The sequence below is a fragment of the Anastrepha ludens genome, chromosome 3 (assembly GCF_028408465.1).
Source record: "Anastrepha ludens isolate Willacy chromosome 3, idAnaLude1.1, whole genome shotgun sequence".
Lineage (NCBI taxonomy): Eukaryota > Metazoa > Arthropoda > Insecta > Diptera > Tephritidae > Anastrepha > Anastrepha ludens.
In genome coordinates, this window is record NC_071499.1 from 33103370 (window position 1) to 33121450 (window position 18081).

Below are 18081 nucleotides of genomic sequence, written 5' to 3' on the forward strand. Positions count from 1 at the left end.
CGCAGTGTGCATGAGGGATTCTCAAAACAGGTAAGCTTAAGTTAAATATTCATATCAAACCAATATGACTTTTGATACAAAAGTGCAGCGTTTAAATAGTGCAGGTGATTTTAAAAATGTTTTTGCTTGTTAAAGATAGATGCATGCGGTAGTACACACAGGAGGAAGGGAAGGTTACCAGTAAGAGTGAAAAAACTTCAACTAACCTTTTGTTATCAGAATTTTTTGTTATTCATTGCTAGCAAAGAACTGTAAAAATATTGTGGTTGCAACTAACGACCAGTCGTTGGCCATATTTAAATCCGTAATAGCCTAGACAGACGGCGGCGTAAATCGGGGATCAATGGCGCAGTTAATTCTGATTAAAATTGTAGTGTGACATGGCGGTTGTTATGTGGATTAGTGAACAGTTGATTTGCTTTTTGGTTAGTTTTGTTAGTAAAAATCCAGTCTTTTTTTTTGTTCTTCTCTTTAAAAGTTTAATTTTTCATTCACTGTCATTTCGAAAATTCTCCTAATCCGCTTAAATTATGGGAATTAAATCTAGTTGTCAATCGGCATTTGTTGCACTTGATTCCTGAGATAATTCCGAATTATGTTCTTAATCGCCACCGTCTGTCTGTTGCTCGTTTAACTTAAATATATTTACGCTGTTATACTATCAATTTTGTCTTTCATTTTTCTTATACCTATTTATTGCTTGTGAAAAAATCATCAAAATTTAAAGCCCTTGTTGTAGCAGCATAAACATTCCCCATACTTACATACAGGGAAGGGAATGCTGCTGGAGTCCAGTCCGGTCTTGCCCGGATATAAATCCGGGTCGTTTCAGTAACGTAGAACCGACTGTCGTGGAAACGAATTATGTGGAATTTAAAGCCGTTACATGGACTGCATGACGCATAACGTCTTCAAGAAAACGAAAATAAATTGTGGGGTTTAATACAAATATTTCGGTACTAACGTATATATATATATATATATACATATATATTTGGCGCGTACACCCTTTTTGGGTGTTTGGCCGAGCTGCTCCTCCTATTTGTGGTGTGCGTCTTGATGTTGTTCCACAAATGGTCGGACCTTCAGTTTCAAGCCGACTTCGACCGGCAGATATTTTTATGAGGAGCTTTTTCATGGCAGAAACACGGAGGTTTGCCTATTGCCTGCCGAGGAGCGACCGCTATTAAACATTTTTTTTTTTTCTTAATTTTGGTGTTTCACCGAGATTCGAACCAACGTTCTCTCTGAATTCCGAATGGTAATCACGCACCAACCCATTCGGCTACGGCGGTACTAACGTACCTACTAAAGAATAAAGAAAGCGTGCTAATAAATTTGTATAATGCCGGTTTAAAGACTGCGCGCTACAATGACCAACCGAATTTTTGACAGTTAAAGCGCCATACTTTTCCGGGGTTGCCAGAGTTTCACATCAAACGCGATACTTTCAAAAATCGTGCAACAAAGCTGTTGTGATTGCAACGCCAATAAGCCCACTATCTCAAAAACAAAATGTGTTTGGGGTGGGCTTAAATTCTCTACCCAAATAAAAAAAAAAGTTTGTGAAATTCATGACAAGAAAGCTGAGAAAAATGATAATTAATATAACAAGCATTGAAACCTACATTGCATAATTTTTTCTTACCCATTTGAAATAGTATAGTGTAAGTGTAGATTAAAATGTTTGGTTTCTAGTTTTTCTTTTTTAGTTTGCATTTAGATGGCAATTTTATATCGTAGTTTGAAAAATAGATGTTAATGCCATTCGCATAGCATAATGATGATATACATATTTTATACATTGGTCTTCTTTTCCCAACATAATTTTTGTATGTTGACAATAAAATTGCTGATTTCCCATCACGGGATTATATATTTTCCTTTAAGTTATTTCCTTTTAATTTTATAATTTTGAACACATTTTTATTACAGGTATGTAGGTGTTGAACAATTCTGAGTTTTGGAACTAAAAAAGCTATGCTTGGTGGGTTGTGGGGTTGTGTGTGGATGGTAGCCTCATCCATTGTTACAACAGGTAAGATAAATAATTAACTGAAATCAATACGAATTTAGATTCGAGACGTAATTAAAATGTACATAAATGGCTGTTCAGTTCGAAAAGTTGTATTTTCTTTATTGCCAAACGCATCTCGAATCATTTTCTAATACAAAACGATACTGATGATACTTTTTATACCATTGTCTTCTTTTCCCGACATACTTTTATGTTGATGATAGTAATTTTACTGATTTCTTTATAATTTATTTTATTGAATTTCTATTTGTTAATTTCGTATTTAAAAATGTCTATATTTTTCTTGCAGGTATGTCGAAACAAAAGAGCGGGTGTTTAAAAAAGGGCAAATTTAAAGACTGCATTTTACTTCTACTTTATTTCTACATTTTACCAATATTAAGTAATACGAATAAAAAATTTTGAAAAAAAAAAAAAATTGTTTTAATTCGTAATTTAGCTGAGTTGACAAGACTTATATTCTACGTTATTTCGTTATTAGTTCATGGAATCTAAAAATACGGCACCTACCATGGTGAAAAGAACAAGCATCTTTCGTTAAAAAGAACTCTGGTAGAAAGAATCAGCTGATTAGCTTGTGTGTGAATACGCAGAGAGGGCAGAGTTCGGATGCCGAGTACCCGATGACGTGTCAGTTGAAGTTGCTCGCACAATTTTGTTTTCCACCATAGCCGATTGGCCAAACCTATACAAATGTTTAAAATGCGACAAGGTACGAGTGTATTGCTATTTCTCTTAACGGTGGAGTTGTCGAAAAATTAGGTGCATATTAACGCTCCGCACTTCACTATTGATGACTCTAACATCATTAAAACGGGTATATTCAGAAACGCATTATAAATGCGCAGTAATTGCAGCGCTGGCAGCACTGCCAATGTGACAAGTGTTGCAATTGATAGATTGGCAGTATTAAAATTTTTCCTGCAAATAATGCGCGACGTTTGATACAAAAATGGCGTTTTGGAACGCGATGCATTGCAGTACTGCCATATTTGCATTTCTGAACGCATTGCCAGCACTGCAAAAGTACGTTGCGCATTATAATGCGTTATTGAATATACCCAACATCATTATTTTGATTTCGGTTCTATAGCGGATGGCCGATAATCGCAAAGGAGCGATACTAATTTACAGTTGTTGTTGTAGCAGCATAAACATTCCCCGTGCATATACGAGGAATGCTACTGAAGTGACAGTCCTTGGCCGGATATAAACCCGGGTCGTTCCGGTTATGTAGAACCGGCTGTCGTGGGAACGTCTAATTTACAGTAAGTCACATTGGACAGGTAGCAGCAGCAGTAGAACAAGAATAAGAACACAGCATTCCCTTTTGGTACCTAGAATGTCAAAAAACCTTTATAGTAATTTAGATAAAATTTTACAATTAAATGGACCAAACCAGTACAAAAAATTCATATCAGCGCTATACAAGGGTAGCTATTTATATTTCTGGCCTCGAGTGCTTCTAGTGTTAACATATAATATTTCACCACAAATGTAATCAATATTTTGATGAGAGCTGTAGTTTACTATACTGTAGTACTGTTTACAAAGACGTTAAAAATTCATCTTAGCAAATAAGTGAAATAAATTGTCAACATTTTCACAATTTCCGACGTGCGTTGCCAAAACAGGAATGCATCGATGAACTTGGATGATTTAAAATTATTATAGGACGAGTTTGGGAGCTGTCAATGTACCAGTATAAGTGCACACTCCTTCCTTTCAAGGGTTTTATCGTTAGTTCGAACATTAAACCTTTTTAAAACTGATGACCTTGGTGATATGATATCATCTCTAGGGAATTAGGCAAAATTGCTGCTCCTAAGCTCACATTACCATATTCTTAGATAAGATTTTGCCAAAACCCTTCCTAGCCATGTTGAACAGCAAATTACAAATTGGTTGACTGCTAATTATATTAATCGCTATCAGCTCGAACACTACCTTCATAAAAATATAACAATATTTATAAGAGTTATTAAATAGTATTTTAATTCCATTTTCATTATTAATCTACTCTGCAAATCAACCCCAGTCATATCCCAGCCGATTCGTACCTCTTAATATAGTAGTGAGTTTAAAGATCACCTCGCCATACGACTCCGCTGAAATACCTGGAAATATTTATTAGTTAATTCTTTTCACATTTCGGTAAATAATTTATTTTGAATTACCTTTTAATTTTCCGCTACTTAACAACGTTTTTGGATCCTTCAATTCGGGATTACGACCTGTGATCCAACTAGCCAATTCGGACACCATATTGGTATTTCGTGGGATAAGTATGGGAGCAGTTATTGCATCGTCTGTATGCGACCCAAATACCGGCAAATTAATGCGACAATAGCCCAGCGTTGTTTCCGCACCCCAACGAGTCTTGCCATATATACTGATGATTAACTGCGGCCCTAGGAGAGCCTAGCAATAAATCCACGTTTTGCTTATAATTGCAAATAACTTTTACTTACAACCAAATGGAGTAGTGCTCTTGAATGTCCATTCTAAGGGAAAGTTGAAAACTATTTTATCTTTAAAGAAGCCACTTTTATTGGATGCTGTCTGAGAAATCCCATTTTGAGACCCAGATATCAGTTCCCAGTCGGGCCCAGCCACGACTTCGTAGCGGCAGAATACTTCCGCTGCATTTGGGCCCAAAGGAAATTCCATAGCTTCTATTTGTCCTGTTATGAATATGTTAAAATAACTAGCTGTGGTTGGTGAATCAGGCATGGCAGGTAGTGAATTTGAATTCTTATTATTGAATTTATTGGTTTTTGTACTATTTAAGAACTTTTGTTGTATAGCGGATGTGCTTATTGTACGTTAAAATAATGTGGAGCCAATTGTTTGTATAGCCTTAATTGCTATGGCAACAATATTTATCTATAGTAGTTGCAGTTGCCACTTATGTTTAATGGACATTTTGGCAAACTCATTTAACTGCATTACCGATCAATGTATTAGCGATCAATTGTAGGCAGACAATATATAGACCAAAGAACGAGAAAATGCGATTCCAGTTGAACAGTTCATGGAAAAATTGTTTGCTTATGCTTTAGATCACAACCGAATACTTACGCAGATGTCAATCCAAATTTTTATTTTTAATTACGTACGACAGCATTCTGCACAGAGTTGTATGCATATATTAAACAGGCCTTTCGGACATCTTTTATGTCTAATGTTAACAAATTGCTAGGCTTGGTAATAAATTATGTTTACATGTAGAAAATATAAATCATTGTTATAATGACATAAAATTGAGAGTTATGATCCCTAATAATGTAGCTATTAAAAAAATTCTTGCCGACAAAGCTGTTTTAAAAAATTGAGAAAATACATTATTTCCGTAGTTGGCAAGTCTGGTGCAGACAGAGAGCGTAACAGCGCTGCAAACAACAGCATATAAAACTTTGGGCTCATGTAATTCGTCTGAGTTTTTCTCATTGCTCGTTCGGGTAAAGTCACAATTGTTCGTGGTCTGCGTCGATAATAGTTATTGGCAGCGAATGAACCTGTTGTGCGTTTGTAATGCCCGTGATACGTGTTTTTGATTAGTAAAATAAAAGAAAAATGCATTGAAAGTGTGCGTAAATTATGTTTGAGTTATTGTAGTGAACATGCAAATTGTGAATTTTTCAATATATGGTGCAATGTAAAATCCGAGTAGCGGGGAAAAACAAAGCAAATGAAAAGTGTGAGAGTGAGTTCGATTAATCGGGGAAAAATAAGTTGCAGCATCTTGGCAACAATAACAAATACAACGAGCACAAAAACAACAATACAAATCTCGTACGAAACAATTCGTTAACGTCAATAACAACAACAATAAGTTAGCAACATGCGCATAAATGGCAAAACATCAGCAAGGTAGTCAACAACAACGCCGACGGCAATAGTAGAAACTTGGCAAACGGCTTTAATAGAAAAAGTATCATAATGATTTCACCCAAATACTTAGAAGAAAATTAATGGAATTACTGTGAAGAGTTAAAATGAGCGCTAATTTTGTTTAATTATTCGCTTCAACGAGCTAATGGGTTTTATCTATTATTTGAATTTTTGGTAGATATTCGCAAATTTTTGTCGGGTTTCAGGTAGTAGCTTATATGGAGATACAGGTGTATACACATATGAGCCTACACGCATACAAATATAGCACCAGCAGCAACGGACACTTGTTAACAACAACGCTTATACCTACACTCCATAAATAGGCAACATCGTTGACAGTGATTGCAGAGCATCAGCAGTGACAGGGCAAATTCGCCTATATTTTATACATACTACATACATATGTACGGCCCTTTGTTCCTTGTAGGAATATATGTATGTAAGAGCTTTTTAACTGCTAAAAATTTTGCGTAAGCGGGCTTGGAAAAAAGAGGAGTTATGGAAATATGCGTGCGCAACAAATTAAATCGAGAGGTGCTCAAATAAATAGTTTCATGCAAAGCTAATTAATTTTCGGTTAACTTTCGACGATAAGCTCAATTAGCGGTTTATATACAACCTGAAATAAGTTGAAAATTCAGTGTAAACATTAATTTATATGTGCATATCTACAAGCATGTGTATGTGTATATGTGCGCATACCAATTTACGGAACGATTAGAGAGCAGGTAAATGTGTTTGCGGTTTTTCTTGTTAATGGAACGTAAACATAGGTTTGTTATACAATTTTTCCAGTAACAAATACCAATAACGAAATTTCTCAGAATTTGCCATCACTCGGTCTCAAAGAAAAGCATCCGAAAAAGTACTCGAATGCAAGATTTGCAATGGACCCTTGATTGTTGTTGTAAAAATTTAAATATTCCTCATCAACATACATACAAACATCAGGATTCTCCCGGTGACGTTTTTAGCATAAACAAATTTCCTAATTTTTTGGGGAGTACAGCTGAAGTGACAAATATAATTTTGTTAACGCAATGGAATTTTCCGTGAGGGGTACGTTTAGAGAGATTATCATTGAGTGTTCTTTGTTTGGACATTTTACTGAATAAACTTAACGGAAATAATATTTAAGGGGAATCTTATCGGTCGATAACTCTCCTTTCCCCAGTAGTGAAGACTCTTGAAGACCCTCCTACTCCCATTCAACACGAAAATCTGACTCCAGCCGCACATTAGCATGGCTTCCGAAGAGTAAACAGTATCACCACAGCACTCACCGCCAAAAACACCCAGATAAACTGCGGGTTTAACCAAAACCGCCCCTGCGAGACGACTAGACCTGAAGAAGGCTTTCGACACTGTCAGCCACTCACGCTACTAGATGACATTTTACAGTCGCCACTCCCGTTAGGGTTGAAGAGGTGGTCCGCGAACTATCTGATTGGTCGGCACTCGTCAGTAATCTTTCGAGACCAAATCTGTAAACAGAGGAAGAAAAAGCAACGTGTTCCGCACGGTGGTGTCCTTTCAACCTTGCTTTTCAACTTCTACATAGCGAAGCTCCTCCATACACCAGAGAGAGTCTCCTATGACATTGATGGCCTGTGCGCCAAAGTAAAAGATTACCTCACCTGTCTTTCTCGCTTTTTCACTGCAAGGAATCTACAATTTTTCCTCTCTTTACCACCTGGACGAAGGAGGTCAAACTGCAACGGAAGGTCAAAGTTGATAACACACCAACTGTTAACAACCCCAAAGTTTTGGGAGTAACCTTTGACAGTGTGCTGTCCTTCTTTGCGCACACACCTGCAATTGCTACTAAAGTCCAAAACCCTCAAACATATGCCCCCGCACGACACTAACTTCCTTTTCACTTGCCCGTCAAACCGACTTATCTAACGCCTCTCTCCCTCTGGACCCAATCTGTCCAAACAACAAGTTCCCTGTGCCTACCGTTAGATGAGCTAAACGAAGATGACCGGTAATCTACGTGTACACTACACTGATAGGGTTAAGTATACTGCTACAACAACAACAATAAAGTGTAATTTTTAGTAATCAATTAATGAGTTGGCTCACTATCGTGCACCAAATGCTAACTTTTTCTTGGCTGAAACTTTATTTAGCAGTTTCCATTTTGGTTTTTGCAAACCCGTTGAAAACAGCATGTTTGGAAACCAGTCGCAATGTTGTAAAGGTACTTTGTGGCCTCGTAGATGATGCCTTTTGATTGCTGCTATTGAGGTGTTCCATACCGCAAGATGGAGATAGATAGGTTAGGTTAGGTGGACCTGGCTAGCTGAAAGCCATCACATGGACCTATTTGGTCCTTGGTGGTACCAGATGGAGCTTAACTTTTACGTTTCCTTGTAGTAGACTTTTTGAGATAAGCCTGCGTCCTTTGCGAATCTAAGTAAGCCCTGAAGCTCAAAACCCGAAAGACATTCGAACTTGACATTTTGTAGACCTCCTAGGCATTTCATTCGGGTTCTAGCTAATGTAGGAGAAGAACGTGGAAGGTTTTCTAGAGTTCCCTTATGTTGTTGTTGTTGTTGTTGTTGTTGTTGTTGTAGTAGTAGCATAAACATTTCCCATAATATACGGGAATGCTGCTGAAGTAACAGCCCTTGGACGGATATAAATCCGGGTTGTTCTGGTTACGTAGAACCGACTGTCGTGCGAATCAAATCAATGCAAAATCTGCAGTTATCGTTGTTTGCGATTTCTATCTTGTGTGCGTGTGCAGGTAGCAAATTGTGGCCTGTCAGTATACCTACGAATAGTCAATGAGGATAACAAAAGAGTAATAGGAAAATTATAAATCTGTATATTTGTAACCCAATACGAAAATAACCTTGTTTGGTAATGAGGGAAAAGCACCATCAAAGAAGAGTTGAAAGGTGAAGAGATAAGCCTACGCGATTCAGGGTAGTACCACACTTTAGGGCTAAGTCAAGCAAAGTCCTTACTGGGGGGCACAATCGGCAATCCCTAAAGGCAAAGAAAGAATGGTCTAACGACTCCCGTCGATTCTGTCGCTTGTCATTAGAAACACGGTATTCGGATATTGGAGTATATTAGAGAGCATAGAAAGATGTTAAGGACGAAATGCTAATCTCTATCTACTGTGAAACTTCTTTATAGCAAGTCTAAAAAAAAAAAGAGAATTCGTTATATAGAAAAATATAAAAAATATATTATATTTTTTATAGAATTTTAAAATGCAGCTAGCCAATTACTCAACCTCTACATAAAACTGAACAGAGAAAACCACACATCTTTTGGGATTTTTTACTACATTTACTTTTTGAGTTTGACAGATTATTTGCAATTCTGTTCAAAATATCTATTACAAACGTACATACATATGAACATATTGGCTATGCTGTGTTAACAGTATAAACATTCCCCGTAAATGTTTGAGGATTGCTGCTAGAGTGATGGTCTTTAGCCGGATATACATCCGTGTCGTTCTGGTAACATAACGAATCGACTGCCGTGTTTGATAGAAGAGCACAGTGGAAATTTTTGCAAATAGAACAAGTCGGACGAATTGTACTTGGAAAAATTGTACATAAAGATGTAGCATATGTATAATGTTATCAGTAAAGTTCTGAGAAATATTTTATATTAATTCAATTGACAAATTTTTAGAAACATTTTTTCTCTGAAAAATAGGCCAATTCGCGCGAGCATCTGTTGCTATAAAATAATTCAGTTGCATCGAATCGGTATTTATATATTAACGGAAAGTTGGTTCATTAACATAACGAACGGTCTTGAAATTTAAGCGCTAAAATTTGTTGTGCAATTTTTTTTTTAAAGAATACACTTAAAATAAACTTTCATTGCTGCTTGATAGAAAATTTTAACTGATACATACGTACATTTTGTCGTTTTATAGTTAATCCAGCAAAGTTGTGAATTGAATGTGTAAAAATATACCTACAAAAGTAAGAAAAAAGTTCCAATAAAAATAGGTATTAAATAATAAACAAATGCAAAGGATTGTCGTCAATTCAAATGAGTTTTACCTATAAATACATATGTATATGTATATGATATTACATTTTGTCAATAAAAATAATTCTTTATAAATGAGTTCATAAATAAATTATGAAACAACTATTCTGCATTGAAAATAACAACATGCCACAAAAACCAGAGCAAAGTTTGAAAACAGCGTATACGAGTACAAGTACCCATTCAATCGGGTAAGTAAATATTAGTTTTCAGTTTTTTTTAATATCCGTATTTAATATTTTAATTCATATTTATTTATATACGAGTATGTGCAGATAAAGTTTTTGTAATACGACTGGAATTAAAATTTAGTAAAAGTTTTCAGTAACGGACTAATTACCGTCAGGGTCAAGCAAGGATATCCCCAAGTCGGTGTTCTTTCTCCGCTATTGTAGTGTTTCGTCGTTGTTGTGGTGGATTCTCTGCTAACGGAGATGCAGCAACTCGAACTTCATGTCCAATCATATGTGAACAATAACTGAGCGCTAGCATCGGTTAATACCTAAAAAGGTTTAGTATGAAAGTGCAGAGAATTCTAGATGAAATCGATGACTGGGGCTCGAGATAAGGTTCTTCCTTCAATCCGAACTAAACTACCTTAGTCTTAACGGACTACATGACTCCGTACTTTAATTGGGAGAGAAGGTTTCGCACTACAATTGAAGAGGAGAGATGGCACAAAGGCATGAAGCCTGGCCATAGAACTTTTCACATCAATACAGACGGCTCTAAAACCTTAGACGGAGTGGTAGTGGGTATTTACTGCTCAAAACTAGGGATAAGGCAGCCTATCAAGTTGCCAGACCACAGCAGTATTTTCCAAGCGGAAGTTTTTGCTATGGGGAAAGCCACAGAGCTAGCCTACACTAGAACAAGAGAGAACTCAACAATTAATATATACGTGGACAGTCAAGCAGCAATAAAAGCAATAAGCTCATATTGTATTAAGTCCAAAAATGTTCGACGGAGCAGGGAGGCCATAGAAAGGCTAGCCGCAAACAGTAGGCTGCATATCTACTGGGTATCTGGTCACAAAAGCATTATGGGGAACGAACTAGTAGATGAGACAGCAAAAAGTGCTGAAAGACTACCTTTTGAGCAAGAGAACGACATACCAAAACCGCTAAATACAATATACAATGAAATGGTCGACCACATGAAAAGGCGAGTGGGAGCTAGGTGGACTAATCTGACCACATGCAAAACAGCAAAAGTCATGTGTAAAACTAACGACAAAAAGCTGACTCAAATCGTACTTAAGCTCTCGCGAAAGGACTGCAGAACTATCATAGGTATGCTAACAGGTCATAATCTATTGGCTGCACATGCGTACAAGATATTGATTGCTAACACGGACAAATTCAGGAAATGCAGAGAGGATGTTGAGGAAACTTTAGAACACCTTCTGTGTGTTTTTACGGCATTTTTAAAAACGCGACTAAAATGCCTGGGATCCACACTGTTTGAGGGTCTGGAGGACGTCTCAAAAGCGGAGCTCCCAGCTCTATTTAGATTCGCCAAAAGCGCTGACATCCTACATGATGTCTACTTTAGGTATTCATAGAGGTCGGCCTCCATCTGGTATCGCTAGGTACCAAAAGGTCTATGCGTGGCTTATTGCCAACCAGGCTAACCTAACCTACCTTAGTCTTGTTCACGAGAAAACGGAAATTGGATGTACTTAGTCGAGTCCAGCACTGAAAGGTGTGACACTCAGTCTTGCTGACGAATTTATATAACTAGAAGTAATCTTGGATAAAAAACTGACTTGGAAGACACATGTTTCGCCATTCCCACGACAGTCGGTTCTAGTTAACCAGAACGACCCGGATTTGTATCGGGCGAAAGACTGTCACTTCAGCAGCATTCGCCGTATATGTATGGTGAATGTTTATGTTGCTTCAACAACAAGAACAAGACATGTTTCCCTGAAGGTGGATGGAAGATTTTTCAACAATACCGTGTCTGAAACCTGCTATGGTCTATTGGAAATGCACAGACCAATCATCACTTACGCTTCTGTGGTTTGGTGGCGACGGACTATGGTTAAGCACACACGTCAGCCGTAATGCTAGAATACAAGCTCCGGCGATGCCGTAAATGCTATGCTCGTTTTGCTTCCCTTGGGTTTTGAGATACAGCAGGAAGCAAAAAAAGTAATGTGTATACTCCGTAAATATGACTTCTGGCAGAAAGATGGAACTTCGGGACACAGAGAAATCTTTAAGGTGTTATCAACAGTATCACTGTCAAATTCTTGCCATTGCGTGAGCAATGGTGTAATTCAGAGTGCATTCAAAGAGATTTGACTGATATATTTTTCGCCGATGGGTCCAAGTATTTAAACGATAGTAATAAGTATCATTACGCAGTGGGAGGAATGGCAACTGTTTTCCAAACGGAAATATTTGCCAATCTGAAAGTAGCAGAATGGGTAATTGAGTGGAAATGGAGCGGGAAACAGATTTAAGTCTTTAGGGACAGTCAGGGTGCGCTGAAGGCACTGGAGAAAGCCAAGCAAATCTTAAAGAATGAGAAGAAGTTTAATTCTGCCGCGAGACGGTAAAAACTTGTACTTAGACACCGCGGTGTACAAAAAAATTAAATTACGGATGAATTGGCCAACTGCGGATTGGCGATTAAGCCATAGGGATCACAGCCAATAATCGGAATGAGTTTTGCAGAAATCCTGAATGGGATCAGCGATTATGTATGCAATTTACATATAGAGCGATGGCCTGGTCTAGAACGCAGCAGAACTGCAAAGTGCTTTGTGACAAGACCGAACAGAAAACTGTCGAACCTTCTTCTAAAACTTGCAAGAAAAGACGTGTGGTTGATGGTCGGTATTATTATAGCAAGCACCCCATGGGATCAGCCAATTTCCAGAAGCATTTACGACAATATAAAAAAAATACTTGAATTACCAGACATGGAATCGCTCCACAGTTAAACCAGCAGTGAAAAACTGGCACTTACGTAGCTTCCCCACTTTGTAAATTAGCAAAGAGTTCACGTTGGGTGGTGTTTACGTTACCGCCAGTTGTCTAACTTTTCCAAATAACTTGCACCAAGTGTGCGACGCGGTAAATGAGGTTAAACACACACACGTACATATATTTTGAACATTTTATGCATTTAAACGAGTAACTTATTCCACCACAAAATTTTATTCAAAATGTTTTACAACGAATTTATGCATTTATCCTTGGCTTACTATAAATTTAAATTCGCGATTGCATGCAAATCGATCCTATGTACCAGAAAAAGCAGTTTCTACAAGTATTGATATATTAACATGTTTTAAATATGTGTACATATGTATGTACTATATGTACGAGTATTTGTACAAACTTGTTCGAATGTAAAAAGACAACCCAAAACTTGCCACGTCGAATCTGACATCTGCCATTTAAAATTACACCTTTTTCAACGTAAACAGGCTTGTGCTGAAAACAAAGAAGTGCTTAAGTCAGCTTTGGTCGTTTTTGAAAAGAAATTAGAAAATTTAAAGTAGAAACCTAATTGATTGCAGAAAAACACTTATGTACATATGTATGTACATCCCCTATTCTATAATTTGTTCATAAATGCATACGCAATTTATTTTATTTGTTTTCTTAAAATAGAATTCAAACACTTTTTCAAAACGATAGAATGAATCTCTGTCGAACTTAACTTAACATTGAAAATAAACTTTTTTTCCATGAACAATTTAATAAGTACTATGTATGTACGTAAGCAAGTTGTTATTCTAGTCAAATTCATGCCTTGAAATGCTTATCTCGATATATTTTGCGTTGCTTATGACGAAAAATTGGAATAATTTATTTTGATTAAAAACAAAGCAGTTTTATTTGTATTTTAAGCTCGAATTGCTAAGCCCAATTGTAAATTATATATGTATGTATGTACAATATAAAAATACAAAAAATTAATAACTGGCGCGTACACTTCTGTTAGGTGTTTGACCGAGCTCCTCCTCCTATTTGTGGTGTGTCTCTTGTTGTTGTTCCACAAATGGAAAGACCTACAGTTTTAAGCCGATTCCCAACGGCAGACATTTTTTTTAATTTTTATGAGGAGTTTTTCATGGCAGAAATACTTTCGGAGGTTTGCCATCATGATGGAAAGAAAAATGAGATGGCGCCTATCGCGGTACCGTTACCTTGCTCTCAGCGAATTTGACAATGAGTTATGTACGTCGTTTTAGCATATGGCCAGATTACCATTTTCGTAGTTTGATTTAGCATTTTTTTTGTTTTTTAGTCTCTTTTTTCATGACATTTTTCTAGCCCGTTCTAATTAAAAGTAATGTTTATAATTTTGTAAAATATATATTAGTAAAATATTAGCTTTTTCTTTTTTTAACATCTGGTCGCATTGCCCGCGATTGCGGTTCTGCTTTCAGCAGTCAAATCTTACTCTCGCTACTGCAGTGTTGCCTAGCTTTGGATATAAAAACGCTTTAAAATGTCCATTTAAAGAAAATAAAATACCAAATTTTTATTGAATTACTTTAAGAACTGTGTATGCGTGACAAATTGTCTTTAAAATGTGCGCTTTTTTAAATAAATGAGTTAAGGTTATGCACAATTTAATTTAAGAGTTTTTTTTTGTTAAGAGAAACTCTTTTGTTAAGGGAACGACTTTTTTGCTATATTTCAGGTCATGTAACTCGATAAGGTACTCTTTTTGTAAAAATGCAGTTATAGTTTCTTCAGTAGTATTTTGTTGCTTATTTTTACTACGAATACACCTCTTGATGCTCTATGTCCCACTAAGGATTGAAGACCGGAAGAAACGATTACACCTCTGTGGTTTTAATTCGCATTCAAACGCTTTTTAAAATGTGTAAAAAGGTTTTCAATGTTAAGAAGAGTTGAAAGAAGGTTTAATATTCTAAAAAAAAATTAAATTTTCACTTTCAAAATAACAAATTTTATAAGAATCAACAAATTTTCATTAACACTAAAATCTTCTCGGAGTGACCTTTTTTAACGTTCTTTTGTTTAATAATAAAGTTTTTTTTTGTATATTAATTTACAGTTTCGGTAGCTTTAAATTAAAAAAGAGAAACAAACACCAACTTTAAAAATTTTCACATAAAAATTTTCGTATAAAGAAGCACTAAATTTAACAGCGAAGAGCAAATGGTTGGCAACACTACACGACTCAGCTAATGCGACGTCACGGACTCTGATGGGCGCAATCTTGTTTCTTTAATTCTTGGTTTTCCATTGCCTGCCGAGGGGGACCGCTATTAGAAAAAACGTTTCTGCATTTTGGTTTTTCATGCACGGATGCTACGGCGGCCGCCATATTCGTATGTGTGTAATATGCGCTTACAACCTTTATTGCGTTCCACAAATGGTCCTACCATTCCACAACCTACCTATGTTTTAAGCCGACTACGAATGGTAGATGGTTTTTATGAGGAGCGTTTTTTCATAGCAGAAATCCACTCGGAGGTACATTTGGTATCATTTGGTGTTGCAAGCCCGCAGATCGAACCCGTGCACTTCCGAATAGTTGTCATGAGCCATCCATTTGGCTACAGCGTTAAATAACTATCGTACTATGATTTATATACAAGTTTTGACAATTTTTTTGTTTCTTAATAAATTTTGTTATGAAAATACTGCACATTCTTCTACAAAAACCACACAAACCATTTAAACCAAGTTTAAACTTTGTGACGGTGTTGTACATACAGGGTCCGGCACTCGAAGTGTAACCAATTAATAAGGCCATAAATTTAGTTTGGAAAATTACTTTTATTCAATTCATAGTAAAAATTGTGTGAAAATAATACAAAATTAAGAATTAATTTACTTTTGCTCGATATTACCACATTTTGCCTTGACTATGGCCTTGAGACGGTCCAGAAACGAATCGCAAGCTGCCTTTGATGAATTTGAGAGCCATTGTGAGGACGTCATGAAGTTCGGAACGCTGTTATTTAGCCATTCTTGGTTCACTCGAGCTTTGTGAGACGGTGCCGAGTTCTGTTGAAACGTCCATGGTCTGCCACCGAAATGTTTGTTTGTCCACGGCTTCAAAGCAACCTCCAGAATACTTTTCCGATAATATTTCGCTTTTACCTTGATGCCATTTTTGATGAAAACGATTGGAGAGCGCCCATCTGCGGTTACAGCAGCTCAAACACAAAAAACAATTTTCGGAAATTGACCGTTTTCGGCCAAGCGAAGAAACTCCTTCGCTCTCTCAAGTCTGACTTGTTGCTGGTTTGGTGTGAGATCATGAGCCGTTTGGATCTTGTAAGGCTTGACTTTGAGATCATTTTTCAGTGTGCGGTGGATGCTACGGTCATACATTTTGAGTTCTTACACCATTTGATTGGCACTTCCTCGGGGATTTTGCTCAAGTCGTTTCTTCACTTTTTCAACTCTTTCCCGTGACGTTGCAGACTTTTGATGACCACCTCCATGACGTTTCTCGAGTACAAAAAACTTTATTTACTTTAAGGCGCTGGAGCTCCCGAACAATCGCTGTTTGTGGTTTTCCTACCAAATATAATGCAATCACACTATTACGTTTGAAATCCATTACTGATTTCCTTTTTCGCGTTTGCTCTCGGCAAAATGCTTCCGCGCGCTTGTAAACAATTTTGCCAACTAACAGACAACTGATGCCCGTGCATCAGCTGCGTGATCGGTCTGAAGTTGATTATACTTCGAGTGCCGGACCCTATATACCTAAACTCAATGAACTATAACCCTGCATACTCGAAATTGTGAACTCGATTTAATTTGCACAAAGTTTGAAACGTGGATTCATATGGTTTTTGTAGTAGAATGGACTTTATTTTCATAGAAAAATTGTTAGAATTAAATAACAAACTAAAAAATTGTCAAGTCTTAAAGTTATGTCTCCAAGTATGTATATATGATTCATAAAGCTCGTGATACTATAAAATTGTGTCGCATAACCTGCAAAAAAGGGATGACTGGAATAGAGTGGTTTTTGTTCTCATTGGCTTGGCTTGTGTCATTTCAGGGCGCTTCCTTATCTTATTTTAATAGTACGAATAAATTAATAAAGGCCATAATCACATACTAATGAGCTGAATACTTAAATATCTTACAAAACGAATGAAAGTGTTATAAGTGGCGACATTTAAGATGACTTTAAAAGATTAACAAAATCTTGAAGATCTGCCCTAAGTCATCACAAACTCATCATTGGTACATTTATCCACGCAAACTCAAACACAACCGAAAACAAAGCAATCCATTAAAGCATTGAAAGAGTGCGAGGAAAAAAGATAGAATGAAGAAACCACAGTAGTAAAAACGACAAAAAAAAAAAACAGAAAAATGTGAAAATGCTTGGACACGCTTATGTGTGTAGATCGGTGAGCGATTGATGTATCTACCTTGGGGACAACATGATGACAGCTAAACAAACAAACAAATTGGAGAACAAAAAGGTGGCGATTAAAAAGCCATGAAAACGCCACTTGACTGTTTTGTTTGGTTGTTTGTGCGCTACACTGTTTTTTATTATTTGACTGTTCTCACAAACAAAAGAAAAAAGCAGAATTTTTATGTTCGATTATGAAACAACATGAATAAGCGAATAAGCCTAAGGTACTTAGCGTTGGCTTGGAATAATTGTTGTCATTTTTGTTTTGCTCACAATTTCCCTTGAAAAAGCCTTCCATTGGACCCTCGAAATAAAAGTATTGCTATGTTGAACGAAACTGAAAATTCTTAAAAATTGCAGCACCGCACCGAGATTCTAGAGCTTCGATAAGATGATAAGACGCCAAGATAAAAAGTGGTCGCACTTATTTCAATAAGGAAGAGAAAAATTAGTGCTGGTCAACCACAGAATTAAATAATTTACGTCAAAAAGTAGCAGTCTGTATGCTTAGCAAACAAAACATTGAAGAAATTCCCTACAAACATTTATATAATACAGGTTTTCCAATAACAGGTGTTATTTTAAATAGCTCGCTATTTCGGTAGATGTCACTTTTGAAGCTGTCATTTTTTGATATTTGACAAGTAGAAACTACCCCATTAATAAAAGTGGAACGATGCACGCTTAAACAACGCATTGAAACTATTAAAATTCACTATAAAAATGGT

General features: G+C 36.6%; 2 protein-coding genes across 7 annotated transcripts in view; one reads left to right on the top strand and one right to left on the bottom strand.

Annotated features, from left to right (window-relative positions):
- Positions 1-3711: 3711 nt before the first annotated feature.
- LOC128857366 (B9 domain-containing protein 1) lies at positions 3712-5138 on the bottom strand. The gene is made up of 3 exons (XM_054093094.1): positions 4510-5138; positions 4216-4449; positions 3712-4155 (listed from the first exon to the last, which is right to left on the bottom strand). Exons 1-3 carry the CDS (start codon positions 4769-4771, stop codon positions 4067-4069), a joined length of 585 nt encoding a protein of 194 aa, XP_053949069.1. The 5' UTR covers positions 4772-5138; the 3' UTR covers positions 3712-4066.
- A 333-nt stretch (positions 5139-5471) lies between these two features.
- LOC128857367 (cytokine receptor-like) overlaps positions 5472-18081 on the top strand; it is an 83253-nt gene continuing 70643 nt past the window's right edge. The window contains exons 1-2 of one of the 6 annotated variants that reach the window (XM_054093095.1): positions 5472-5911; positions 9846-10155. In XM_054093095.1, the coding sequence (XP_053949070.1) occupies positions 10058-10155 (98 nt within the window). In that variant the 5' untranslated portion in view covers positions 5472-5911; positions 9846-10057. Of the gene's footprint in view, positions 5912-6258; positions 6664-9845; positions 10156-18081 lie in introns of those variants that run through there. The other 5 variants (XM_054093097.1, XM_054093098.1, XM_054093096.1 and 2 more) reach the window with 5 other exon arrangements.

Excerpts from the sequence above, each read along its gene's own strand:
- LOC128857366 (XM_054093094.1), bottom strand. The coding sequence starts at position 4,771 with ATGCCTGATTCACCAACCACAGCTAGTTATTTTAACATATTCATAACA. Across the intron at positions 4,450-4,509 it reads GAGCACTACTCCATTTGGTT|GGCCGCAGTTAATCATCAGT; the intron begins GTAAGTAAAAGT and ends AGGCTCTCCTAG. Across the intron at positions 4,156-4,215 it reads AAGTAGCGGAAAATTAAAAG|GTATTTCAGCGGAGTCGTAT; the intron begins GTAATTCAAAAT and ends AAATATTTCCAG.